The sequence below is a fragment of the Alexandromys fortis genome, unplaced genomic scaffold, assembly GCF_014885135.2.
Source record: "Alexandromys fortis isolate MF-2015 unplaced genomic scaffold, M_Fortis_MF-2015_v1.1 scaffold_56, whole genome shotgun sequence".
Classification (NCBI taxonomy): Eukaryota; Metazoa; Chordata; class Mammalia; order Rodentia; family Cricetidae; genus Alexandromys; species Alexandromys fortis.
Window position 1 is genome coordinate 6,318,681 of NW_026067935.1, and position 25,845 is coordinate 6,344,525.

The window sequence follows — 25,845 nt, forward strand, 5'->3', positions numbered from 1 at the left end:
TAATAAATAAATATTTAAAAATAAATAAATAAATATTTAAAAAAATAAAATAAAATAAAAAGAGGAGGCCAGGTGTGGTAATGAATACCTTTAATCTCAGTACTCGGGAGGTAGGTAGGCAGATCTCTGAGTTTGAGACTAGCCTGGTCTACAAAGTGAGTTCCAGGACAACAAGGGTGGTTACACAGGGAAAAACTGTTTTGAAAATAAATAAATAAATAAATAAATAAATAAATAAATAAATGGAGGAGGAGGGAGAGGAAAGTTCTGTTGCCAGGCATGGTGACACAGACATCTGTAATCTCAGTGCCGAGAGGCTAAATCAGGAACACGTGGAACTCAAGGCTGAGTTGAGTTACACAGTGAAACACTGTATCAAGGAAAACTCATAGCCACTGAGAGACTTCAAATAGTTGTGCCAACTGTTTGCTGCCCTATTATAACTATGTTTTTCCTTTTTCTGCTGCATGGATGCTCATTAGAACGTAGAGGCATTAACGTCAACAACAGAGGAATCCCTTGGGTTTTAGCCCTTGAATGCCTCCCTACTAACACATCCTAACTATAACCCCAGCAGCACAGACACTGAGAGAAACAATAAATGGGACCTCCTGAAACCGAAAAGCTTCTGTAAAGCATTTTGTCAACAAGACAAAATGACAGCCTACAGAATGGGAAAAGATCTTCACTGACCCCATATCAGACAGAGGTCTGATCGCCAAAATATACAAAGAACGCAAGAAATTGGTCACCAAGCGGCACGGAGTGCCGCCCGCGGAGACCGAGGTCGCTGGTTTGAGTCCCAGGTAAATGAGTCTGTCTGTGCTGTGTGTGTGTGTCTGTTTGTCTCTGTGCTTGTGCTTGGACTGTACTGTACTCTGTATACCGTGTGTGCTTGTGACGTGTGACTGACTGCATAATTAATTGGAAAGAAAAAAGAAATTGGTCACCAAAAGATCACATAATCTAATAAAAAAAATTGAGTACAGACCTAAACAGAGAACTCTCAACAGAGGAATCTAAAATGGCTGAAAGACACTTAAGGAAATGTTCAACATCCTTAGTCATCAGAGAAATGTAAATCAAAACAACTCTGAGATTCCATCTTACACCTGTAAGAATGGCCAAGATCAAAAACACTGATGACAACTTATGCTGGAGAGTTTTGAGGGTAAAGGGAACACTTCTGCATTGCTAGTGGGAATGCAAGCTGGTACAGCCCCTTTGGATGTCAGTGTGGCGATTTCTCAGAAAATTAGGAAACAACCTTCCTCAAGACCCAGTAATACCATTTTTGGGTATATATCCAAAGGATGCTCAATCGTGCCACAAGAACATGTGCTCAACTATGTTCATAGCAGCTTTGTTTGTCATAGCCAGAACCTGGAAGCAACCTAAATGCCCCTTGATTGAAAAATGGATAAGAAAAATGTGGTACAGCCGGGTGGTGGTGGCCCATGCCTTTAATCCCAGCACTCGGGAGGCAGAGGCAGGCGGATCTCTGTGAGTTCGAGACCAGCCTGGTCTACAAGAGCTGGTTCTGTAAGACTTTAAGACAATCCTGAAGCCATTTTTGACAATTCTGAATCCTCTCAGCCTCTGTGCCATAGTGCTTCCCCTCCTCCCCTGGGAACCAAGGACCTAACAGCTACACTCGCATGTACTCAGTTCCTGAACAATTACCCATATACTTATGCTTTGGTTCTGTCCCCTGGGAAACGAGGTCAAAATGACCTCTTACCTCATCTGATCTGGCAACAGCTCTCCAGTCAATTATTGGTATTAGCCCTTTCAAATAAGCCAATCAGAATAGTCCAAGAACAACCCCCCTTGCTTCTGTGGCCCCTTTAAAAGTAGACTGTACCCGCTATTCGAGGTCCCTTGGCTTCCTGAATGCTGGGGGACCCTGTCATGACAGAATTAATAAAAATCCTCATGCTTTTGCAGCGGCTGTGGTGTGTGGTCTCTGGGGGCGACTCCTTCTCGGTGTTTGGACGCCAGAGTCCAACAGTTCCAGGACAGGCTCTAAACCACAGAGAAACCCTGTCTCAAAAACCCAAAAGAAAAAAAAAAGAAAAATGTGGTACATTTACACAATGGAGTACTACACAGCAGAAAAAAATAACGGCAGCTTGAAATTTGCAGGAAAATGGATAGAGCTAGAAAACATTATTTTGAGTGAGGTAACCCAGACACAGAAAGACAGTTATCACATGTACTCACTCATAGGTGGTTTTTAAAACATAAAGCAAAGAAAGCCAGCCTACAAACCACAATCCCAGAGAACTTAGACAACAATGCGGACATTAAGAGAGACTTACATAGATCTAATTTACATGGGAAGTATAAAGTATAAAAAGACAAGATCTCCTGAGTAAATTGGTAGCATGGGGACCTTGGGGAAGGATTGAAGAGGGGACGGAAGATGCAGGGAGGGGAAGCAGAGAAAATGAGGAACTCAATAAATGTCAATAAAAAAAAAATAGGGGGCTGGAGAGATGGCTCAGAGGTTAAAAGCACTGACTGCTCTTCCAGAGGTCCTGAGTTCAATTCCCAGCAACCACATGGTGGCTCACAGCCATCTGTAATGAGACATGTATGCAAGTATACATGGAAGGAATGTTGTACACATAATAAATAAATAAATCTTAAAAAAATAAAATAAAAACAGAAAGAGTCTTGGGAGCTGGCTTAGCACAGCACCACAGGCAGTTCACAGCCATCTATACCTCTCTTCTAAGAGATCCCATACCCTCTTCGGGAAACAGGAATTCACACAAAATAAAAATAAGTCTTAAGGGTTGGGTATGTTTGCACACACCTTTAATCCCAGTACTCAAAGAGGCTGAGGTAAAAGGATCTCTGTGAGTCCCAGGCCAGCCTGGTCTACATAGAGAGTTCTGGGACAGCTAGGGCTTTATATGGGGGGAAAAACCATCTCCCCTCCCAAAATCTCATTTTTTCAAACCTTTATTTTGTGTATTAATGTAGGTCTCTATCTGCCATGGCATGTGTATGTGTGGGGTCAGAGAACAACTTGTGGAAGTTGGTTACCACATGGGTTTTAGGGATGGAACTCAGGTCTTCAGGTTGGTTATGTCACTGGCTTCTGTCTTATTAAGACAAACAAACAACAGCACAGCTTTGAAACATGGTCTCATGTGACTTGCTCAGGGTGGTCTTGAACTCACTGCAGAGTAGATGACCTTGATCTATTGATTTGAGTGCCTCTACCTTCCCAGAGCTTGGACTACAGTTGTATACACCAGGTCCTGTTTTTTTTTTTTTATTTTTTTTTATGGTGCTAAGGATTGAACCCAGGGCTTTTTCAAATACTAGGTAAACACTAAAAATTTAGTTCCATCTCTTCCCTGTCTCTCTCAGAGGATAACCTGCAGGAGATAGTTCTTTGTAGCTTCTGAGGATCAAACCCAGGTCTGTCAGGCTTGGCGGCAAATACCCTTACCAGCTTGAACCATCTCATTGGCTTTGTCTTTTATGTTCCTAGGGCTTATTCTAAATATGTCTGAGGAACCCTCTTGCTTGTCTCAGTGGGCACAACATTCTATACTATAGGTAAAAATTCCCATAAAGTATCAAAGACCTAAATGTAAGACTACAAACTATGAAACTGTTAGAAGAAAATCAATATTTAGGACACTCATTTAGACAATTATTTTTTAAGTGTTCAAAACATGTTCCTAAAAGAAATGGGTAAATGGGATTATTTTAAATATCTATATTTAACATTTCCATGCAGCCTGGGGCAGTGGTGGCACACGCCTTTAATCCTAGCAGAGCAGGAGAATCTATGTGAGTTTGAGTCTAGCCTGGTACATGGAGTGAGTTCCAGGACAGGCTCCAAAGCTACACAGAGAAACCCTGTATTTGAAAAAAAAAGTGACTTGGGCTGGAGAGATGGTTCAGAGGTTTAGAGTACTGGCTGTTCTTCCAGAGGACCTGAGTTCAACTCCCAGCAACCACATGGTGGCGCAAAACCATCTATAATGCAAGCTGGTACCTTATTCTGTCATGCAGGCAGAACACTGTATACCTAATAAAATAAATAAATTTAAAAAACAAAACAATACAAAAACCAAAACCAAAACAAAAAACCACATTTATAATCCAAATGTATGCATACAAAGTCAGAATTCTTATTATTACTATATGTGCTTTCTGCACTGTCATAGTTTTTTCTAACTTGACCTAAACCTAGACCTACTTGGCAAAAAGATAATCTCAACAGAGGAATTGCCTCCAATAGAGTAGTGGATAAGGAACTCTGTGGGAGCATTTTCTTTTCCTTTTGAAATTATAGGCCCATTTTTATTAGTTTCTTTAAAAATGATCCAATACAAATCTTATGGAGTTAAATATGCATTTCATAATATGGGAAGAAGGAAGGTACTTACTGAGAAAGAAACAAATGTCCATCTTTGTAGTTAAAGAGTTTTTAATTTAGAGGGATACCTATTTCAACCAATTACAATTTTGGTACAACCATTTCCTAATTGTAAACATTCACCTGATACAGACCTTAATATTAATGCTAAGTAGCATTTGTACCCAGTTCTGCAACAAGAGTCCTGGGCACCCACTTGCTCTCTGTTTCTTCTCTTAAATCAAGTGACATAATATTTTTTGACTTATTTTCTTACCTATAAAATACCAATGATGATCCTATCTTATACTATGCTCGTGCAGATTCAATTACTAACTCTAAAGAATGCATTTAAGGCATATTTGGTGTCTTAACAGTTGTTAGCTTAATAAATATATACAAACAACAGCAAAAGGCTAAGAACTGTTTTAGTAGTGAAAAATTCTGTTCAACACTCACCATTTGATTCTCCTCCAGACCATAGCTCCCACATGCTTAGTGAGTATCTATTGGTTACTGACGTTGAAAAAATTCAACAAGATTCAATGCATATCTCCTCATAGCAGGGATGAGTGCATGTGGGGGCATCTTCTCAATTGGTGTAGGATAGCCCAGTTTTATAAAAAGCAAGCCAGTAAACAGCTGAACTCTTCTATAATCTGTGCTTCAGCTTCTGCTTCCATACCCAGCCTTGGCTTGCCTGGATGACGGACTATAAAATATAAGATGAAATAAGCCCTTCCTTTCCCTAGTTGGTTTTGGTGATTGTTCTATCGTAGCAACAGAAAAAAACAAAACAAAACAAACAAACAAACAAAAACCTAGAATACAGGCCCATAATTTTCTGGAAGAACTCACACATTTTTCTCTGTGTAACCTGTCTTGGAACTTCTTTTTAGACCAGGTTGGCCTAGAACTCAGGGATCAGCCTACCTCTGTTTCCCAAGTGCTGGGATTAAAGGTGTGTATCACCACTGCCTGGCTGAGTTCACACACTCAATGGTCAAAACACGAGTGCAGTTTGTTTTCAGCACAGGACGAAAAAGATGCTCAGCCATAAGGGGGTAAGAAACGCCCAGGCATGCCTATCACCTAAGTAACAGCGTCAAGCTGCATTCTCTTGTCAAAGGGTGACCAAGAAGTTATTGTGTTAGTCTGAATAATGAAAACATGAAAACGAACAAGCAAAGAGCTACCGGGGAAGCCCTGGTATGCAGCAATGGTGGATGCAGAAAAGTCTACAATGGGACAGTCCAGCTCTGTTCTACGTGAGGTAATGACCAGGGACGAGCCCAGAGGCTCACTGCGGTTTTCGAGTCAATCAAGTTCAATAAAGCTCAAGCGAGCTTCAGAACAATGACTACGTTAATTTTTTTTTTCTAGCATGCTCAATGAAGAGCTCGTCAAGTGTCAGAAACTGCACAAGGACTGCTAGCCAATGCCAAGGTTCTGAAAATAGCCCTAGGGCCTTACCAGTCGGACTACGCCGGCGGCGGCAGGGGTGGGGCGTGTGCGCACAGACGCACAGGCTGACCTGCCGGTGGCACCCAGGAGAAGGCGACCTTCTTCCCGACAGCCCACGGAACAGAACGGGTGGGGAAAACGGTATTCTCGCGAGGTATCAGCTAGCGGCGGCGGAAGCAGTGGGCACGTGACTGTCCTAGGCCGCCTTCGCCTTGCCCCCTCCCCCTTCTCGGAAACCCGGCCCCCTCTCCCTTCGCCCACCCCGGAGCCGCGGTAATGGACCGTTTGGGTTCCGGAATTCTCTTGGATCCCATCACTGGTACCAGGGTAACGGGACCTGGCGGAGTCCGGTTTTGGTGGCGAAGGCAGAGGGGGCGGCCAAGATGGGGGGGGGGCGAATCAGCTTCCTTCACTTAGGAAGGAGGCGGGGCGAAAAAGGGATGGGGGAGGGAGTCACGTGGGGCGTGGCGCGCGCTGCGTGCGCGCGGCACCTGATCCGTCGCCCCGCCCCCTCTTCCTGCGGGGCGGGGGGTCGGGAGGAGGGGCGTCAAGATGGCGGCGGGGAGGTAGGCAGAGCCGGACGCCGCTTCTGCCGCCGCCGCCGCCGCCGCCGCCGCCTCCGCTCCTGTTGCCTCCGGCTCCTCACGCGCTCACGGACCGGGAGAAGCTATTCTGGCGTCGGGTCCGGCGGGTAAAGTAAGTCCTTCCCTCAGTCCTTTTCTCCTTCCACGCTCGTCCGTCCGGACAGCCTCCCACTCCCACCAGCGCTCCTCGGGGTCCGTGTGGGGCCGGTTGTGGGGGGAGGCGGCCAATTCACGGCTGCTCGGGCCTCGCTCGCCCGCTGCTCGTTCTCATACCGCTGGCCGCCCCGTTGGTTTCGGCGTCCTCCGCCAGGCAGCGCCGTCTCTGTGGGAGTCCCGCTGTCCCGAGCCGGATAGCAGCACCGAGGCCGGGCAGCTCGGCCCTGCGCACGGCGGCTCCACGGGCGATCGCGTCCCTCGCCTTCTCCCCTTTTACACAGCCGAGACGGGCGGTGAAAGTGAGGCGGAGATCCTGCTCGAGTCACTCAGGCCCATTACCCCTATTCCGGGAACCGGTGGGCCACATCGGGATGCCCTTCCTGAACCTGGTTCCCTGGCGGGTGGGGTGCGTGGGACACGTGGGGGACACCTTCACGCCTCGCCGTGGCGACTTTAGCTTCCCCTGAAGTGAGTGCAGCTTCAGACTCTGAGCGCAATCCGTGAGGAGGGCGATGGCGGTTGGACATCTGCTCACCTTAGTAGTGGTGGATGTATGTAGTGAGCACCCAAGTTCCTCAAAGCGGTGTCTGCTGGTGTTTTCCCGGAGTGGCGTGGGATGGGCTCCACCGCTTCGTAGCCTTGGATTTGTCCGAACCCGTGTGTTTATTGCTTTCCTGACCCCGGCATCCAGCTCCTCCCCTTTATATCCCGGCTTTGTGCTTCAGTTTGGTTAATGTTTGCGGACCACTAACTTGATGTTCCTATGTAGAAAGCTCCTTTCATGTAATTGCTCCGTTTGCTGTGGGATGCTTTTGTTTGGGGGGAGTCGCTGGTTGAGAAGCGTGCGCAAGGGGGAAGATTGGAGATAAAATGAGAGCCCACGAGAGCATCGTTTTAATCCATTGAATTGCGCAGCCAATTGTAGCTGCACCCGGAAGTTTGTGCTGAACACGTGTTGAGGGAAGGTTAAAAAACGGTCCCCTTTGACCTTTAAACGTCGATTGCTTGCAGGATATTTTGAGTAAAATGTTTATTTTCTCTAGACTTTGAGAATTAAAGGGGGGGGGGAAGAAGGCTTCTAAAGAGTCTTCCGGGAGGGTCCAGCGACCTGTCAAACCCAAAGTGTCCTAGAGCCAGCCGGTCACCTTATTTAGCATTTGCATAGAGTTCTACCGGTTAACAGTCTTAAGGCCCCAAAGTTAGGGTCGGTTTTCATAGCATTGGAGAAAGAATTGTTATGCAAACGATGGGTTTACAAAGAATTTCTAGGATGAAATGACGTTTGCCGCTGGTGACTTAAGTAGGACATTGATTCTGATAGTGCAGGAACGTTAATTTCCATCTTTGTATAAAGTCTTTTTCCAAGTAATGAGAGAAGACTTCTTTATTCTGGCTTTTGCTTGCAGTTTAACTTCATTCCGTGCAACTCCCTTTAGAATTTTAAATCCAACTTTACTTTAGTTGCTGTATAAATGTTAAAAAAGAGAGCCTACGTTTATTGGTTCATTCAAGAATTTTATGTTACGCACTTTTATAAAAGTCAAGTTCTTTGAAGTTACTGCTTAAAAATGGCCAATGTGGTGTGTGTGTACTTTTGCTTTTTGTTTTCATTTTTTGAGACGGGGATTCTCTGTAGACCCGGCTGTCAACTCACTCTGTAGACCAGATTATCCGTAAAGGCTTAGAGATCTGCCTGCCTTCGTCTCCCCAGTGCTGCTCTTATAGTTGAGTGCCACCACCATCCGAGACTCTTGATTCTCTTTTTGTTTGTTTTTCGAGACAGGGTTTCTCTTTAGCTTTGTCCTATCCTGAAACTAACTCTTATAAACCAGGCTGGCCTCGAACTCACAGAGATCCACCTGCTTCTGCCTCCCGAGTACTTTAAAGGCATGTGCCACCACTCACTGCCCGATGAGACTCTTGATAAGCTTTTTATTTTTTTAGGCTTTTAATTTTGATACTGACTCCTTATAATTTCCTTATGTAGCTGGGCTGGCTTCCAACTCAAAATCTTCTTGTCACAGCTTCCCTGATGATGGACTTGTAGGCCTGCACTGTTATCATGTCCAGTGGTTTATATGCTTTAGAAAAGTTGTGCTTCAAAGACCTCATCCATGTTTAGATAGGGCTTTGGTGCTTTTTGGTGTTTAAGTTGAACTTTGAGGTGAGGCTTGCCATCTGGCAAGGGTGAGAATACACTGGTCTGGTCCTGCCAAGTAGTTTCTCAAGAGGTACAGTAGACCCCTGAGCTTTGCTTGCCTACGTTTAAAGGTCATCTAAAAGGCCACTGCAGTGGCATAGCTGGTTGAGACACTGTTACTAAGTCTGACTACTGTGTGATTACTGGGATTCACATGGTGGAAGCAGAGAACACTTGTCCTCTGACCTCCACACATGGGAGCCATAGCGCTGTGCATCTTCTCCAATGGATGTAATTATTATTGTTGTTATTATTTTGAGACAGAGTCTCACTGTGTACCCCTGGCTGTCCTGGAACTCACTATGTAGACCAGATTGGCCTTGAACTCAGAGATTTGCCTGCTGCTGCCTTCTGAGTTCTTGAGTTTCAAGGTGTGCACCACTATGCCTGACTATAAAATAGATTTTTTTAAAGGTTCACGTAAAGATAGTTTCTGAGAGGTTTTCCTTTTAAATAAACAACTAATAAATAAAATGACTGTGGTTTTTATATGCTGATTAGCAGATCCACTTTGATAAGGTTTTAATTTGTCCAGCTTTAGGACAATGGTTGAGATGCCACAGAACATTTTATAAATGGAAGGGTTTTTATTTTGTTTGTTTGTTTGTTTTTCCAGATAGGGTTTCTCTCTGTAATAACTCTGATTGTTCTGGGACTCCCTCTGTAGACCAGACTAGCTTCGAACCCAGAGATCTGCCTGCCTTTGTCTCCTTAATATTGGGATTAAAGGCCAGCTAATGGTCGGGTTCTTGAAGAGGAGGAAGTCAGAGTTAAAGGTAGTTCAAAACATATCAGATAAACTTACTTGTTGGGGTTTAACAAAATAGAAGACTATTTCCAGGTGGTTTTATTATATTCTACAGTAGGAAATATTTGTGACCTAATGCTAGTGCATAAAACACAAAATCTCATAAAATGTTTGCTCTTGACACCTGTGTGTTTTGGAATGGTTTACTATACTCTAATATTTGATTATGTTGGCTATAATACTGTAAACTACTTTGACAGCCCACCATTAAATTGTCAACCACAGATAGAAAACACTAGTGGTGCAGTAGTAGCCTCTTGGTATCTAAAGGGATCAGCTCAAGACTCCAGAAAATAGGAAAAGTTTGTAGATGCTTAAGTCCCATTTGTGGTAGTGTCACATTTGCGTGTAAGGTAGGCCCTTTGTCTCCAGATTGTTTACAATACCTACTAGGTATATATGATGTATGAGGAGCTATTGGCACTAGTTACCTAGTGAGCAGTATGTGTGTTCATGCAGTGTTTTTATTGTCTATTGAAGCTTTTCTTTTCTTTTCTTTTTTTTTGAAAATAAGAAAGGAAGGTTTCACTGTGTAGCCTTGGCTGGCTTGGAAGTTCTGACCTAACTGCTGGGTTTACATGTGTGGAATTCACGTGCCACCTTCACCATTGAACTTGGGAATGTTGAGCCTGTGAATATGGAGGCCACCCATTGGGCTGGGAAGGGCAGGGGTATAGAGAAGTTAGGTATTAATGGGTCTTTTGGGTTTAGAATTGGATTCCAAGCTTGTATACTTGTTACCTTGTTGCATTCTTCCTCTCTAGGCGTTAGCTCCTTTGTGACAAAAAGATACTCTTGTGGAGGGTGGAAAGAAAAACCTATCCATAAAAAGTATTAAAGATGTCGGAGTGTGTGACTGTAATCCTAGCACTGGGAGGTGCATTCAGGATTAGGAATTGAAGGTCACCCTGAGCCACACGGGATACTCTGCCTCAAAAAACTTAACCAAAAAAAAAAAAAAAAAAAAGAGGTATTAGCCAATTGAATTTGAGGTATTAGTGATAAAGAGTTTTGCTTTCCCTTCTCCATTTTTTCTTGTCTTCCCCCTCCCCCCCCCATTATGGAACTCACTCTGTAGACCAGGCTGGCCTTAAACTCAAAAGAGATCCACCTGTCTGCCTCCTGAGTGCTAAGGTTAAAAGTGTGTGTCTGTACACACCTGTGGATGTAATTTTATTTGTTTGTTTGAGGCTGGGTTTCTTTGTAACAGCTCTGGCTGTCTTAGAATTTACTCTGTAGACCAGGCTGGCCTCCACTCAAGAGATTCACCTGCCTCTGGCTCTGTTAGTTTTTCAGGGTCATATGTGCCTCAGGTTAGCCATGAACTCCTTATATAGTTGAGGATTACCTTGGACGTCTTAATCCTTCTACCTTCAATTTGTAAGTGCTGGCCTTGCCGGCTTCCTCCGATTATTAAACTAAATGCCAGTCTTCAGTCTGGTATGATGGAGAACTGAAGCCGAGGCTTGAATCAGGCATGCTTTGAAAGGTGAGGTGTGTGCCTGTGACTTTCTGTCTTTCTATGTGTCTCGGTAATTTGAATTTAGGAATTTGGGCCATGCTAGCCTGCTTCTTTAACACTGAGCAGTGCCCACAGACCCCTTTGTGATGTTTATTTTGAAGGAGGCTTTTACTAAAACATGCAGGCTGTCCTGAACTCTATAGCTCAGCCTGGTTTGAATAGGTGATCTATCTGCCTCAGCCTCTGGAGTAGCTAGGGTCTTAGGCCTGTGCTGCCAGGTGTCCCTATGCTATTTAAAAAGAGTTTCAAAACAAAACGGTGGGTTATTTTCTGAGATAGGGTATCTTTGTGTAGCCTGGGCTGTCCTGGAACTCTGTAGACCAAGTTGGCCTCAAATTCAAAGGTCCACCTGTCTCAGCCTTCTGAGTGCTAAGCTAAAGACTTTCACCACCATGCCCAGCTTGTTATTTGTTCAGGCAAAAATACTAAGTGATAGTATTCATGTACATTTGGAAATGTCTGTCAATTGTCTTTAGGTATCTGATTATCTGCATAAATTAGATGTGAGACACTTAAGTAGTATTTTATAGAACTATTTTTTTTTAAGTTTTTGTTGTTTGGTTTTGATTTTTCCGCTCTTGTAGCTCTAGATATCCTGGAACTCACTCTAAACCAGGCTGAACTTGAACTCATAGATCTAGCTGCCTCTGCCTCACAAGTGCTAGGACTAAAGGTGCCTGGCTAAAAAGATTTAAATTTTTCTTATTTTATGTGTATGGGTGTTTGCCTGTGTATATGTATATATACCACATGTGTGCTTGGTGCCTTGGAGGCCAGAAGAAAGTGCTGGATCCCCTGTAACTGGAGTTACAGATGGTTCTGAGCCGCTGTGTAGGTGCTGGGAATCAAATCCCACATTCTCTGCAGGAGCAGTCAGTGATCTTAACCACTTAGCAATCTCTCCATCCCCTTACAGAACTATTTTAGAAATGAATTATTAGATGGCTAGATAGTTTGAATGTAATTGGCCCCTATAAACTCATAGGGAGTGGCACTATTAGAGAGTATGATTTTGTTGGAGTGGGTATGGCCTTATTAGAGGAAGTGTGTCACTGTAGGGGCGGGCTTTGAGGTTTCTTATGCTCAGGATATTGCCAGTGGCTCAGTTGTCTTTGCCTGAAATATGTAGGATCTCAGCTGCTTCTCCAGCACCACATCTGCCTGTAGACCAACATGCTCCCTGCCATGATAACTGGAACTGTAAGCCACCCCAACTAAATGTTTTCCTTAATAAGAGTTGTGGTGGTCACAATGTCTCTTCACAGCAGTAGAAACCCTAACTAAGGCGCATGGATTGCTGTCATTAAAAGTTTTTAGTCTGGAAAGTATAGTGGTGTAGCAGTTATAAAAAAAGGGGGGGGATCTTTTTGTATACACAGGTTTATCAAAATAGTAGTTAAGGGCCAGGGAGGCTGCTTAGTAAATGTGCTTACTGCAAAAGCCTGACAACTTGAAATTGATCCCACTGTTAAGGTAACAGAGATGACTCAGCCGGGTGATGGTGGCGCTCGCCTTTAATCCCAGCACTTGGGAGGCAGAGGCAGGCGGATCTCTGTGAGTTCGAGGCCAGCCTGGTCTACAAGAGCTAGTTCCAGGACAGGCTCCAAAGCCACAGAGAAACCCTGTCTCGAAAAAAAAAAAAAACAAAAAACAAAAAAAAAAAACAGAGATGACTCTACAAAGTTTTCCTTTACTTTTCACTTGTGCCCTGCCAACCCCATTGTTGTGTGCGTCCACCTCTTTTTTTTTTTTTTTTTTTTTGAGGCAGAGTGCTTTGAACTCAGAGTTCGGCCTGCCTCTGCGTGCCAAGTGCTAGGATTAAAGGCATTCACGACTGGTTTTGGCTATTAATAAAAATTTTTTTGTTTTTTTTTTTTTGAGACAGGGTTTCTCTGTAGCTTTGGTGCCTGTCCTAGAACTAGCTCTTTAGACCAGGTTGGCCTTGAACTCACAGAGATCCTTCTTCCCCTGCCTCCCTGGGATTAAAGGCACTTGCCACACCACTGCCTGGCTTTGTTTTGTTTTTTAACTTGACTGTATTAGAGCACTATTGGGTGATGCGCCCAGTTTTGAACCTATGTTCTTTCTGATCTCTTGCCTTGCAGATGATGTCCCTTGTATCTGCTCAGACCAATGAAGAGCTCTAGTCTCCTCTGTCTCATCCCTGCTGATAAGGGTCGATGTTGGTGTTAATGAGTGCTGTACTTTCTGCTCTTTTGGGTGACATTGCTTCTCAGGATTCCCTGGCAAAGTGGTACAGTTCCTATAACACACTCCGTATACCAGCCTCTCCATGTATGCCTTCAGATGTGCTTTTGGCAAAAGTGAAACTCCATTTGTAGTTGATGACTGTGTGGTAATTGTTAGGCTTGTTAGATTGCTACCTGGCAGTTGTCACCTGAAATATGAACTCCGTGGTAGACACAGTGACAGTTTCTACATGCAGCATTGTTTTGGATTTATATTGTGAAATCCCCTCCCCCCCATGAAGCTGCTTTCATAAAACCAGGAGATTGGCCAGTGCAGCTTTCAAGGGCTTTCACTGAAGTTCTGTGAGTCTGTTGCATGTGGGATATGATTAAATACTAAGTTGCTTAATACAGTTAGAGAATGGGGTGAGTGTTCTGTCTTGTTCTCTAGCTTCCTATAGAACAGAATGACTAGAAGATATGTGCCAAACTGCCTGGAAAGCTCCATAGATAGATCCCTGTATGAGAAAGATACATCTAACATTCAAATCATTCCTAGTGGGATCCAAGGGTCTTACACTGTGTTCCTTCATATTTTGTTGTTTTTTCTCAGTACTGGGCCAGAACTTTTAATTTTTTTTTTTTTGAGACAGAGTTTCTCTTTGTTCTCCTAACTGTCTTGGGAACTCTGTAGAGCAGACTGGCCTCAAGCTAGTTCCAGGTCTTTTTTTTTTAAAAATATTTATTTATTATGTATACAATATTCTGACTGTGTGTATGTCTGCAGGCCATAAGAGGGCACCAGACCTCATTACAGATGGCTGTGAGCCACCATGTGGTTGCTGGGAATTGAACTCGACCTTTGGAAGAGCAGGCAATACTCTTAACCGCTGAGCCATCTCTCCAGGCCCTAGTTCCAGGTCTTATTTATCCATGTTAGGTATCATCTCACTTTTATCCTCAAGTCCCCTTAATTTTCGTCAACAGGTAGAAGTTACATATGTTCATTTTTGATGAACAACCTTTGGAATGACTAAAGCACTGCCATCTCCAAAAGTGCCTGTTGAGATGAGCTCTGATCATGCCTTGTGTTGCTATGCGCATCTTTCCTTGTATGAATATCAAAAAATTCTTCCCTTCCTTGTTTTTGTACTTTTAATCTTTATTGTTAAGGAAACAGTTAAAAAACTCAGTAAGGCCAGGTAGTGGTCGCCAACACTTGGGATGCAGAGACAGGTGGATCTCTGTGAGTTTGAGGCCAGGCTACACAGAAAAATGATCTCAGAAAGAAAAAAACAAGCTCAGTGAGGCCAGGCATGGTGGAGCAGTCTTTTAATTCTAGCACCACGCTGGGCTATGGTGGCGCACGCCTTTAATCCCAGCACTCGACAGGCTTTGGAGCCTGTCCTGGAACTAGCTCTTGTAGATCAGGCTGGTCTCAAACTCACAGAGATCCGCCTGCCTCTGCCTCCCAAGTGCTAGGATTAAAAGCCTGCACCACCACTGCCCGGCCCCTCAGCTTCCCCTTAATCTGGAGTTCTTCTTTTCCATTTTAGTTCAAGTGCCTAGCATTCATCCCAGAGCAGAACATTAAAGCATGGTGTCAGTTTTTTATCTTCTTGCTGGAAAGAGCTTTGTGAGTTTTTACTATTTGGATTCTAATCTTTCACTTTGTCTATGCAAAGGTATGATTATGTCAATTTAAATTGTAACTTTTAAGTTATATCACATGGCTGCCTAGGTTGCTGTGACTTAGGTGCTGTTGTGTATGAGAGCCTGACTGGCAGTTTGGGGGATTTCCTGTTGACTTTCCTTAACCCATCATCTTTACTGCCCAAGATGGTTTTCTTTTTTCTTTTTTTAATAATTATTTATTTATTATGTATACAATATTCTGTCTGTGTGTATGCCTGCGGGCCAGAAGAGGGCACCAGACCTCATTACAGATGGTTGTGAGCCACCATGTGGTTCCTGGGAATTGAACTCAGAACCTTTGGAAGAACAGGCATTGCTCTTAACCACTGAGCCATCTCTCCAGTCCCCAAGATGGTTTTCTATCTCAGACTTCCTTTTCTTTCTCTGAATTTTTGTTTTGTTTTTTCGAGACAGGGTTTCTCTGTGGCTTTGGAGCCTGTCCTGGAACTAGCTCTGTAGACCAGGCTGGTCTCGAACTCACAGAGATCCGCCTGCCTCTGCCTCCCGAGTGCTGGGATTAAAGGCGTTCGCCACCATCGCCCGGCTCTCTGAAAATTTTTGTAGAAAACTTTGTTTTCTACAAAACTTCGGTTTCAGTAAGAATGTTCACCTGACTTAGAACTTCCTTCTATCTAAATGATTCACTGGTAAATGTGACATAGGCCGGGCTGAGGATTTCTCTGTCTACTTTCTCTTTAACAGTTGCTATTAGATTGCAGCTTTGGTGCTTTGCTAACTAACCCTCTTCGTGTGGGATGTCATGTATCACACAGCTGAGGTATATTGTGTATGTAACACAATGTATTTCCTAGGAAAAACTTATCGCAAGAATGTATGTGTAATTTAGAAAAATTAAAATTTAAAGTTTTTAAATTAATTTATGCATATGGGCATTTTGTATGCATGTATTTGGTAATTTGGTAACTGAAACTAGGTCCTCTGGAAGAGTGGAATGTGCTCTTTTAACCCAACTTTCTAGCCCATGGCTTTTTCTTCTTTTTTGAGTTTTGTTTTGTTTTTGAGACAGGGTTTCTCAGACCTCAAACTCAGAGATTTGCCTGCCTGCCTCTGCCTCCCCAGTGCAGGGATTAAAGGTGTGTTCCTTCTGCCACCGCCAGGTCCAGCCCCTGGGTTTTAATTTGCTAAATACCTTAGAACATATTTGTCTTCCTTCTCCTAGCCACTGCAGTCCCAGTGCTTGTTGCAGTGGATGTCTTCCTAAGTTCCCTCAGTTTGCTCTTACACTGCCGTCAGTAATCTTTCTACATAAGAAACTGTTGTCCCAAGCTGTCCTGCATCTGAAAACCCAGTAGTGGCCTGTATCCTTGTAGAAGGATGAGTGAGGCCACAGATCATAACCTTCTCCTGTGTGGGTCCCTGGTATGTGAATTTACAGTTAATTGGAATGCAGGATTCAGAAGACACTAGTCTTTCTGATTATTTCTTCCCCTGAACTCAGTATTGTCATCTACCTAGGAACCTGTGCAGAGTTCACTTTTGCCTCCTTTGACCTTGTAGTGTGTTTTTATTTTATTTTATAGCCCTAGATGTTCTAGAATTCACTGTGTAGACCAGGCAGGCCTCAGACTCAGAGAGAGAGCAGCCTGCCTCTGCTGCCTCCTGAGTGCTAGGATTAAAGGCATGTACTGCCATGCCCAGCTTCATAGTGTTTAGGAATAACCTCTCGATCTTAGTCAAAAGGCCAAGGAGTAAGAGACTCTTGGCTCTGAATGCTGTATTTCTGTGTCCTTTCATTTTATTTTAGTGTGAGGTTACTGGGGTCAAAGATGTTCTCTTTTTCCGACATGTAGCAGGTTCTTCATAAGTACTGAATGAACAGCTCTGATAGAAAATGTTGGATTGCTTGTGTTTAGAAGAGAGTTAATATTTTTCACTTTGTTCTAAGATGGTGGAACCAGGGCAAGATTTACTGCTTGCTGCCTTGAGCGAGAGTGGGATTAGTCCGAACGACCTCTTTGATGTTGATGGTGGAGATGCTGGGCTCACGACTCCTACTCCTCCTTCAGTTCAACAGGTAAATCCTCCGGAATTCCATCTTAATTTGCAATTTCCATTGTCCTTTTTGTTGTTGTTGTTGTTTTGAGACAGGGTTTCAACAGTCCTAGTTGTCCTAGAACTAGCTCTGTAGACCAGGCTGGCCTTGAACTCACAGAGATCCTCGTGCCTCTGCCTCCCTAGTGATGGGATTAAAGGATTAAAGGTGCACACTGCCACCACCTGGTATCATTTATTATTAGCATTAGTTTTTTTCCTGATTGTAGTTTTGGTGATTGAACCCTGGCACTTGTGCTATCCTAAGCAACTTCACTACTGATGTATAGCCTCAGCTTTAATTAACATTTTAGAAAAAGATATTAAGTAGACCTTAACTTTTTTGTGAAGGATTCTAAGCTGGGTTTCTTTCTTTTTTTTTTTCTTTTTAATTTCATTCATTCATTCATTCATTCATTCATTCATTTATTTATTTATTTTGGTTTTTCTCCTGGAACTAGCTTTTGTAAGACCAGGCTGGCCTTGAACTCAACAGAAATCTGCCTTCCTCTGCCTCCCAAGAACTGGGATTAAAAGTGTTCGCTACCACCGCCCGGCTTTCTTCTTCCTCTTTTTCTTTCTTCCTCTCTCTTTCTTTCTTTCTTTCTTTCTTTCTTTCTTTCTTTCTTTCTTTCTTTCTTTCTTTCTTTCACATTTATTCATTTGTTTATTTATTGTGCATACAGTATCCTTTGGGCCAGAAGAGGGCACCAGATTGAGCCAGCATGTGGTTGGAGGGAATTGAACTCAGGTCCTCTGGAAAAATAGCCAGTTCTCTTAACCTCTGAGCCATCTCTCCAGCTCTAAACAGGGTTTCTCCTTGTAGCCCTGGCTGCTCTGGAACTTAATTTGTAGACCAGACTGGCGTTGAAATCCCAGTGCTTCACCTGCCTCTGCCTCCCAAGTGCTGGAATTAGAGGTATACTCCACTACCGCCCAGCAATAAGGCTTAATTTTAAATATACACGTGAGGGACTGGAGAGATGACTCAGGTTAAGAGCACTGACTTCCAGTGGTCCTGAGTTCAATTCCCAGCAGCCACGTTGGCTCACAATCATCTGTAATGAGATCTGGTGCCCTCTTCTGACATGCACACACACATGCAAGAAGAACACTGTGTACATAACAAACAAATAAATAAAATAATCTTGTGAATATTGTTTTTATGCCGTTTTTATTAATGAAGTAGATATTATTTGCATCAAAGCCAAGATACTGCTTTTTTTTAAAGATTTATTTATTTATTATGTATACAGTGTTCTGTGTGTCTGTATGCTTGCTGGCCAGATGAGGGCACCAGATCTCAGATGGCTGTGAACCACCATGTGGTGACTGGGAATTGAACTCAGGACCATTGGAAGAGCAGTCAGTGCTCTTAACCTCTGAGCCATCACAAGATACTGCTTTTCTTACTTCTTAGCATTCATATAGAAAGAGAATTAATTTTTTTGTGTGTGACTTCTCTTTACATTTGCAAAAATAAAGTTCTGATATTAATGTAGTGTTGTGGAGATTTATGCTGACCAATATTATTCTGTTATAACTGGTTTAGTTATTGTACATCCTGTTTGATTATAAATCTTTTGTGTGTATGGTACTGGGGTCTGAGCCAAGGACTCTACAGGCTAGGCAAGTGCTCTACCTCCCAAGTAAAATCCAGCTCTGAAGTTTCATTTTTTTCTTTTTAATAAAATAAATGCAACTCTTGTTCTTGAAACAGAATTCACTGCTGTCCATCCTTTCTCTGTATTTTCTCTCCAGTCGATGCCACTTAGTGCATTAGAACTAGGTTTGGAGACAGAAGCAGCAGTTCCTGTTAAACAAGAACCAGAGACAATGTCTACTCCTGCACTGTTAAATGTGAGGGTAAGAGCCACTCAGATTTGGTATTACTTCTAGAATGGCTTAGGGTGGTAGCAAAAATATAACTTTATTTTAAATAAGATCTTTAGCCCTGGCTAGCCTTGATTTCCCTATGTCCCAGAGGATGCTAGCATATTGTAAATTATTAAAAACAAAATTGGTGAGATGAATGTACATGTTACCTCACGATTTTCAGTGTTTGCTGCCTTGGCTTTTGTCAATTGTTTTGCTATAGCTTTTATGTGATTAATTGTGCTTTATAGAAAGAGTTCTTTTGACCTTGGCTCAAATTTAACCAATATCAACAAAATCCAAAGGATATAAAATTATTGGTTGAACTGGTTAAAATTTGTCAATTTGTATTGTTAGTGTAAAAGTGGTAAATAAGTCAGGCAGTGGTGGTGCACACCTTTAATCCCAGCATTTGGGAGGCAGAGACAGGTGAATCTCTGAGTTTGAGGCCAGCCCGGTCTACAGAGTGAGTCTCAGGATAGCCAGGACTGTTGCACAGGAAATCCTGTCTTGAAAAACCAAAAGAAAAAAATAAATACTTGAAGTGGTAAATAGCAGTCTAGAAGATTTTATTGAAAGAGTTATGGAAAGAGGCTAGAGTTGTAGCTTAGTGGTGGACTAGCCTTGCAGATGCCAGGCCCTGGATGATCCCAGTGGCACAAGGACAAACATAAACACCAATGATATGCAGAAATACATAGTAACTTTAAAGCCAAAGACAATAGCATTTTCAAGTTGCCTTTATTTTTATTTCATTTTTTTTAATTTTTTGAGATAGGGTCTCTTGTAGGTCATGTTGGCCTTGTGCTCAATTTCTACACATTCTACATCTCTTTGCCAACTTTGGCTCTCACAGTCTTGAGCCACTGTGCTCAGCTTTTTCTTTTCTCTTCCCTGTTTTCTTCTCACTTCACCTCCTCTCTAACAGTACTATTGAGAGTAACCACCAAATTACCAGTATTTGGTGTTCACCTTTAGTTATCTTTTAGACTCTAAAATGTAGTGTGACCTATACGATGGCAAACAGCATTGAACAGGAAAGACAGTGTTGGGTCTTTGAGATGGATCAGTGGTAAAGATGATTGTTGCTATGCCTTAAGACCCAAGTATCAGCCAGGCAGTGGTGGTGCACACCTTTAATCCCAGCACTCAGGAGACCGGTGGATCTCTGTGAGTTCGAGGCCAGCCTGGTCTCCAAGATCTAGTTCCAGGACAGGTTCCAAAGCTACAGAGAAACCCTGTCCTGGGGGGGAAAAAGACCCAAATATCCCTGGGAGCCATACAGTAGAAGGAGAAAATTGAGTCCCTCAAGTTCCCCTCTTGCTTCCACACGTTTGGGAAAAATTGAAAGGTTTTTGTTTTTAACGAAAAGAAGTGCAATATTAACAGAAAGTTGGCTTCAAAGAGCTTGAATGATGGTTCAGCAGTTAACTATTGCTATTGCAGAATTAATTACCCATATTGGGCAGCTGTCACATGTCTGTAACTTCAGCTTAAAGAGGTTCTGGTGTCTCGAGCTTCCATAGGAACCTGCACATACCCTAGCCATACAAATGAAAAGAAATGACAGTAAATTAAATGACAATAGCAGTCTTTCCGTTTTCTTGAGACAAGGCTTCTCTGGGTAGCCCTGGCTATCCTGGCTCGCTCTCTAGACCAGGCTGGTCTCAAACCAGAAGATCCACCTGCCTTTGTTTCCTAAGTGCTATGATTAAAGATGTATGCCACCATGCCTGGCAACAGTAGCAATCTTTAAAAAAAAGTTGACCTCAAAACCTGGGTCTTAAGTGATTTATATGTCTGCCTGGTAGGCAGTGTTGGATAGAATTTTTTTTTTTTTTGGTTGTTGCTAGGTCTAGAGTTATTGTAAGTCACAGATAGATTGGAATAGCTTCTCATTATAATTTTTATAATTTTCTTATGCTTATATAAAGTGTCAAATTACTACTACACCCATTTCTGATTGTTGTGTTTTTAGCTTGATAATTTATAGCTAGTCATTAAAGTAGAAATAAAGTACCATTAGTTAAACAAGAATAAAGTTTAGATTGTATGTATGTTGACTCTGAGCTCATATGTACCCCGCAGGCATGTGGTCAGAGAACAGTTTTCACTTTTCATCTTGTTGGAGACAGGTCTCTCTCTCTCTGCCTCAAGTCGCTGTCAGAGCATTGGTGTGAACAGATGTGCATGACTGCCTGATGGACATGTGGTCTGTGTCCTGGAGATGGAAGGTTCTTGTGCCTGCAGCTTTCCATTTTGTGCCATCTGTCTAGCATCTAGTTTTAGATTTCTAAATGGATTACCAGGTTTACTCTGCAGACTATCTGAGTCAAATTGAGTATGTAAAGTGTTTTTTCTTTTCTAGCAGCAGCCTCCATCCACTACAACATTTGTGCTGAATCAAATAAATCAACTTCCGACCTTGGGATCTACAATTGTTATGACTAAAACACCACCTGCAACAACCAATAGGCAAACCATCACTTTGACAAAATTTATCCAGACTACGGCAAACACACGCCCTTCAGTCTCAGCACCAGCAGTACGAAATGCCTTGCCCCCTGCTCCTTCAAAAGACCAGGTTCAGTTGAAGGATTTACTGAAAAATAATAGTCTAAATGAACTCATGAAACTGAAACCACCTGCTAACATTGCTCAGCCAGTTGCGACTGCAGCTAGTAAGTTGTTTTCAGCTGTTTGAACGTCTGCTTTCACATACTATTTTGTGTGTGTGTGTGTGTGTGTGTGTGTGTGTTTCACAAGTGGTTTTGGGTGTTTTCATTATTTTTTTCTGCACGTGTGTCTTGAGTATATTTATGTGTACCTTATGCATAAAGTACCAATGGAGGCTAGAAGAGGGTATCTAACTTCACTAGGAGTGAAGTTCTTGTGAGCTGCCTTGTGGGTGCTGGGAAATGAACCTTGGTCCTTTACAAGAGCAGTAAACTGTCTTAACTTCTGAACTCTCTTTCTAGCTCTGTTTTCGGTTTGGTTTTGTTTTTGGTCTCCCACCCCATTCCCAAGATGGTTTCTCTTGTGTAGCCTTGGTTGTCCTGGAAGTTGGGCTATATAGATCAGGCTGCCTCTGCCTTTTGAGTGCTGGGACCAAAAGTGTTTGCTACTGCTACCCAGTTTAAGAATGTGTTTTTTTTTTTTTTTCCGAGACAGGGTTTCTCTGTGGCTTTGGAGCCTATCCTGGAACTAGCTCTGTAGACCAAGCTGGTCTCGAACTCACAGAGATCCGCCTGCCTCTGCCTCCCCAGTGCTGGGATTAAAGGCGTGCACCACCACTGCCCGGCCAAGAATGTAGGTTTTTATAGTCTTTGAAACCTCTTTTGCTCATTGAATAAGTAACTACTGAGTGTATTTTGTCAGCTCCCTTCTTGACTTTGAGGTGTTGCTGGCGGAAATCGTTGCCCTCCAGGAGCTTGTGTTGTACTGAAGAAAGATAGGGAATATATTATATTTCTAAGAAGGGCTAGGCTGTGAAGAGAAGTAAAAGGTGCATGGTAGAGCAGATGCAAACCTCTCGCCCTGTCTGTCTGCCCTGTCTAGCAGCCCCTTTCTCTCCAGGGAGGGGCTAGTCTGGCTAGCCAATGCGTCTCCGGGATTCTCCTGTCACCACAATATCTAGGTTTTTTGTTTTTTAGAATTTCTTTGTGTAACAGCCCTGGCTGTCCTGGAATTCACTTTGTAGATCAGCTGGCCTCGAACTCAAAGAAATCGTTCTGCCTTTGCCTCCTGAGTGTTGGGATTAAAGGTGTGTGCCACCACCGCCCAGGAGATACTTTTTTTTGAAATGAATAAACTGATGAATTTTTAAACTAGAGGGAAAGAATTTGAGACTTGTAAAATTTAATCTACTTCTCTTCCTGCAGCTGATGTCAGTAATGGTGCAGTAAAAAAAGAATCTTCTAATAAAGAAGTAGCAAGAATATGGATAAATGACATGAAAATGAGGAGTTTTTCCCCCACCATGGTGAGTTTTAAATAGTTAAATTACTTGTATAAAATTACCTTAGAAATATCCTCAGAAAGCTTTTTTTTTAATATTTATTTATTTATTATGTATACAATATTCTGTCTGCAGGCCAGAAGAGGGCACCAGACCTCATTACAGATGGTTGTGAGCCACCATGTGGTTGCTGGGATTTGAACTCAGGACCTTTGGAAGAACAGGCAATGCTCTTAACCACTGAGCCATCTCTCCAGCCCATACATTTAAACTTTTTTCTTTTTTTCTTTTTTTTCCCGAGACAGGGTTTCTCTGTGGTTTTGGAGCCTGTCCTGGAACTAGCTCTTATAAGACCAGGCTGGTCTTGAACTCACAGAGATCCGCCTGCCTCTGCCTCCCAAGTGCTGGGATTAAAGGCGTGCGCCACCACCGCCCACCTAGAAAGCTTGTTGAGTGGACATAGGCTAATTAATCACAAATGCTAAGGCCTGAACTTGCATCTTCCCTGGGCCATGGTGTTCTTTGCAGGGTTGACATTTGACCTTTTTTGTTTGTTTGTCTTTTGTTTTTTGAGACAGGTTTTCTCTGTAGCTTTGGAGCCTGACCTGGAACTAGCTCTTGTAGATCAGGTTGGCCTCGAACTCACGGAGATCTGCCTGCCTCTGCCTCCTGAGTGCTGGGTGGTGTGTGCCACCACTGCCCGGCTAGGGCTGACCATTTTTATTCATATGTTTGGTCAGGAAAAAAATGACAGCATGGAATTAGCCATAAACTTTTGATAACTTGGTGAAACTCAAATAAATAGCTGGGTAGGAGCTGTCTGACTGTGTACCTAAGCTCATGTTCATGAGACATGTTTCTGAATGGCAGTATGTCTGTGCAGTGAGTGTCTGAAAGGATTTTCCTTCATGAGTTATCTTTCAGTAAACATATTATTTGGCACCATTTAGATTTAAGGAACTGTATAAGGGACATGAAAAGGTACAACCTGGATCAGGTGTGATGGCACACTCTTAAAAACTGAGGGGAAAATGTACAGTAAAGGCTCTGGGTTATGAGGGACACTGTTATGACTATGATTCTGTAGGTTCTATTGAGGAGGGGTGTGATGGACTTTGACAAACACTATTAGACACTGAGGAGCTGGTGTCTTGCTTACAGGCCAGTGAGCCAGGGCTTATATAAGACATGGCAGGAAGTGGAGAGGTAACTCAGCAGTTAAGAGCATTGGCTTTTCTTCCAGAGGATCTGGATTCAATTCCAAGCATTCAGCATGGCAGCTCAAAACTGACTGTAGCTCCAAGACATAGACATACATGCAGGCCAAACACCAATGCACATAAAATAAGATAAATAATTAAAAAAATAAAGAAGACATGAATTCTATGGAGGAGGTGAGGTTATAAACACACACTAGAGGAAGAAGTGCGTGGTAATGAATGGGCAGGAAGAAAGGCAGGTGCATTGTAAATGGTTCATTTCCCTTCAGCCCAGACCCAAATAATCACACAGAAACTATATCAATTCCAACATGGTTTGGATTCTTAGCTCAGGTTTCTTATTAACTAACTCTTACACCTTAAATTAACCCATTTCTGGTGATCAGTGTATCACCACAAGGCTGTGGCCTATTGGTAAGGTTCCATCTTCTGTCTTCTTTGGCAGCTACATGGTATCTCTTTGACTCCGCCTATTCTCTCTCTGTATCTCTGTTCGGATTTCCCAGCCTGGCTTTAACTCTTGCTAAGCCATTGGCCAGAACAACTTTATTCATTATCCAATAAAACAACCACATACACAGAAGGACATCCCACATGAGTGGATAGTGTGATTTGAGGAATATTTACAATGGGAAAGAAAACCTGTCAGAAATGTCATTTTTGTTAATATTTGTATATACTTGAAAGTCTTGGTTTCATAGATTGTAAATTGGAGTGTCCCACCTTTTGTTTTCATATTCCTTGTTCTTTCAAGTCCTGGATTGAAGAAGGAGGATGAGGTTGGAGAGATTATGAGCATTGAGGGACAAAGTAATTCTAGATGGTAGCTGGAGGGAGTAGAGCCCTGTGATGACTCATTTGTGCGTTGGTTGCCATTATTGCTGTTCACCTTTGGATAGACAGGCAAGAACTGAGATTTTACAGAATACACAGTTGGCACCTTGTATTGGCAGATTGAAAAAAGGTCCCCTAGACTCTGGCCCTTTGTCTCTAAACTTAAGATTCATTGTACTTTTTTTTTTTTTTTTTTTTGGTTTTTCGAGACAGGGTTTCTCTGTGGTTTTGAAGCCTGTCCTGGAATTAGCTCTTGTAGACCAGGCTGGTCTCGAACTCACAGAGATCCGCCTGCCTCTGCCTCCCGAGTGCTGGGATTAAAGGCGTGCGCCACCACCGCCCGGCTCATTTTACTTTTGTGTTACAGAAAGTTCCTGTTGTTAAAGAGGAGGATGAACCAGAAGAAGAAGATGAGGAAGAAATGGGTCATGCAGAGACGTATGCAGAGTACATGCCAATAAAATGTATGTCTTTAGGTTTTGTCAAAATGAAAGACTTGGGTTTTCTTGATCTTAATAATCTCTTAAACAATTAAGATTTAGTATCATCACATCCCCCATAGTAAATGGGACTAGTAGTACGTATTTCTATATCCAGCTAAGTCTGAAACACAGGCCTGACTGCCTCTGCTCCCTGACTGTGGTGTGCTTTAAACTAGATTATTTCATCGCCAGTCTCTAAATTGTATAGTTAGATCATTTTAGTCAAATGTGAGTAGTATATTATAGTTAGTAACTTTATATATAAGCTCAATGTGACTGGTTACTCTTAGGAAAAAATCATAAGACGAGTGCCTCCGCTGGTGCAAAGAAATCCAATTAGGTCAGATCAAACCAAATTAAAATGCCCATTGTTTTATTAAATACGATGGCTGAGGGTATGGCGGGGAGACAGGTAAGCGGGG

General features: G+C 42.7%; 1 protein-coding gene and 1 long non-coding RNA gene across 6 annotated transcripts in view; one reads left to right on the forward strand and one right to left on the reverse strand.

The window, feature by feature from the left end:
• LOC126504315 (uncharacterized) overlaps positions 1-6,136 on the reverse strand; it is a 26,786-nt gene extending 20,650 nt beyond the window's left edge. Inside the window, exon 1 of the long non-coding RNA XR_007592556.1 lies at positions 4,844-6,136. This is a non-coding gene — a long non-coding RNA (uncharacterized lncRNA). The remainder of the gene's footprint in view (positions 1-4,843) is intronic.
• Positions 1-25,845, forward strand: part of Sbno1 (strawberry notch homolog 1) — a 264,584-nt gene that overhangs the window by 202,689 nt on the left and 36,050 nt on the right. The window contains exons 1-7 of one of the 5 annotated variants that reach the window (XM_050146562.1): positions 6,399-6,544; positions 13,224-13,372; positions 16,909-17,037; positions 18,816-18,920; positions 21,298-21,610; positions 22,811-22,911; positions 25,309-25,405. In XM_050146562.1, the coding sequence (XP_050002519.1) occupies positions 16,909-17,037; positions 18,816-18,920; positions 21,298-21,610; positions 22,811-22,911; positions 25,309-25,405 (745 nt within the window). In that variant the 5' untranslated portion in view covers positions 6,399-6,544; positions 13,224-13,372. Of the gene's footprint in view, positions 1-6,386; positions 6,545-13,223; positions 13,373-16,908; positions 17,038-18,815; positions 18,921-21,297; positions 21,611-22,810; positions 22,912-25,308; positions 25,406-25,845 lie in introns of those variants that run through there. The other 4 variants (XM_050146561.1, XM_050146563.1, XM_050146565.1 and 1 more) reach the window with 4 other exon arrangements.